This window comes from Nannobrachium achirus, assembly GCF_963921795.1.
Source record: "Nannobrachium achirus genome assembly, chromosome: 3".
Classification (NCBI taxonomy): Eukaryota; Metazoa; Chordata; class Actinopteri; order Myctophiformes; family Myctophidae; genus Nannobrachium; species Nannobrachium achirus.
The window spans coordinates 17,489,568-17,492,098 of NC_137812.1; the positions used below are offsets into that span (position 1 = coordinate 17,489,568).

Below are 2,531 nucleotides of genomic sequence, written 5' to 3' on the forward strand. Positions count from 1 at the left end.
TTCCATAGCTAAAGTATAAAATAATTCCAGGTCTTGGGGTTAATAGAAGCTGTCAGGGGATTGTGTGTGTCCTGATTACTGCATGCTACAACTAGTTGGCCATGCAGGAGTCTGGTGGAGTGATGAGAGAACCAGGGAAAATAGTGTGAACAGGGGCGTCTTTTGGGGGTCCCTAGGGATGGAAACTGCTACGCCCCCTGGCCCCCCATAGCATTCACATTTAATCTTAAATTCAGTTATTTGTTTTTTAAATGCATCTATTTTCTTCACCTCATGTTTCATACATTTTCCCACTGATTTATGAGTGCATTTCAATCCACATTCCAGATCTGTGAGTGTGTGCGTGTGTGTGTGCATGCGTGCGTGAGTGCGTACATGCGTCAGTGAGTTACAATCCCCATGACATGGATTCCACACATTTGTGCATGAAGGCAGTTGAAGGAGGTATGCACGTCGCCAGGAGACATACAGTACAACACATTTCAATATAATTTGTTATTTTTTCAGACAAACAAGGTTGAATTATATCCAATAAATGATATTGCCAGAGACTTAATTGTTTTTTTTTAATTTATTTTTTTAATAAATAAGTAAATACTGTAACTCAAATATTTAGCATCCATTACCATGTGCTTTTTATCCACCAGCTGTCATAATGAATGATGAAGAAATTCGGATTGTGCTGGTTGGTAAGACTGGAGCTGGAAAGAGCGCCACTGGAAACACCATCCTAGGTTCTGAAGCTTTTGAATCCAAAGCTTTGGTCGAATCTCTGACAACTGAATGTAAGAAGGTGGGAGGAGTGTTGGCAGATAGAAATGTCTCCGTTGTTGATACACCAGACATGTTTGACTCCAAGATCAGTGAAGATAAAACCCTCAATGAGATCAAACAGTGCATCTGTTTCGCTGCTCCTGGTCCCCATGTGTTCCTGACCGTGATCAAACTGGGAGGATACCTGGATGAGGAGAAGAGATCAGTTGAAATGATTCAGAAGGTATTTGGTGAAATGGCAAACAAATACTCCATGATTCTCTTCACTCATGGAGATCAGGTTGAAGATGAAACAGCTGAAGAAACGTTGAATAATTGTCCAGAAGTGCAAGAATTAATCAGCAAATGTGAAGGTCGCTATCATGTCTTCAACAACAAAACCCAGGATCCCTCTCAGGTCACTGAGCTGCTGGAGAAGCTCGACAAGATGTTGAAGAAGAATGGGGGAAGCCACTACACCACTGAGATGTTCCAAGATGTGGAGAAAGAGATAGAGGAAGAGAAAGAGAGAATCCTTCAGCAGATGGAATGGCTGGAAGAAGAAGCAAGAGAGGACGCCGAGCGAAGGAATGCATTCATCGGTGAAGGGGATAATTCTGAAGCTTCATTTGACTCAGATATCGAGAGTGATGCCTTGCCGGGAGCTTTGGTTCGCATGTGTGTGACTGGTGTCGTAACAAGGAGTCGTGTAGCGGCTTGTGCAACCGGACAACGATCTGAACAAGATGCCAAAGAGAGAAGTGAGAGATTGAAAAGATTCATCGAGTACGGGACTGAGCTAGGACGTGCTGTGGGACGTGTTTCAGGTGACGATGGTGCACAAGCAGGGGCCGCAATTGGGGGAGGAGTCGGAGCTCTTGCTCACTTGACAATGACAAAGTTTGAATGAGATACACAGTATCTACATTGTTATTTCCCATGCAGTTATATGGCTCATGATCCATTTAAGATCACATTCACAAATCAGTTTTTATGGGTCATGAGTATAAATATTCCTTATTTTTCCAAAGGATATTCAGATATGTAAAAAGAAAAAAGAAGACTATACTATTTTTGAGTGATGAATTCATAATGTATCTTCCTGTAAGTTTTGGTACCGGTGTCGAGCTGACAAGGATTGCAAACCCCTTATCTAAGCAATCCACATCACGATGAACAACACATTTCAAGGGTTAAGGTTTTAAAAATGTGCATGCCATAGCTACCAGGTCAGGCCGAATAACATACTCTTCAGGGAGCAGTTAGGGGTTCAGTGTCTTGCTCAAGTACACTACAAACTCAAAGCCATGAGGATCTGGAGCTCAAACTGGGAACCTATGTTACTGTCACTGTCTCCCCTGTTATGTTATGCTATGCTCTCCTATTAAACTCACATGTTGATGTTTAGATTGATTGGTAAAGCAGATAATTGAACCTCTCCTCACTTCAACTCAGCAATGAAACTATTCTGATCATAACCTGTGTTCTGTTATTCTCTCAGTAAACCTGATGTAAGACCTTTATAGATGTGTGATGTCTTGATTATGCAGTACAGTAAGTCAATATTATATTTGTCTTTGGTCCCAAATAATTGAAGTAGCTGAGGTGCACCTGGTTTATCTTGTTTTGCTGTTGCTTTGCTGGTTCATATGGGATAAATGAATAGTGTGAATGGTGAACATGATAGGAGCACAGTGGGTTGTGTAAGACAAGAGACAATAGCCTGCTTTTGTCTTTTTTATATTATGTTAAACATATTCTAACATGTGAAGTATTTC

The 2,531-nt window shown here is 41.2% G+C and overlaps 1 protein-coding gene across 1 annotated transcript; it reads left to right on the forward strand.

The window, feature by feature from the left end:
* Positions 1–655: 655 nt before the first annotated feature.
* On the forward strand, positions 656–2,268 carry LOC308282033 (GTPase IMAP family member 9-like; the record flags this gene model as incomplete). The annotated part of the gene is made up of 2 exons (XM_080722381.1): positions 656–1,355; positions 2,255–2,268. 2 exons carry the CDS (start codon positions 656–658, stop codon positions 2,266–2,268), a joined length of 714 nt encoding a protein of 237 aa, XP_080578507.1.
* Positions 2,269–2,531: the final 263 nt, after the last annotated feature.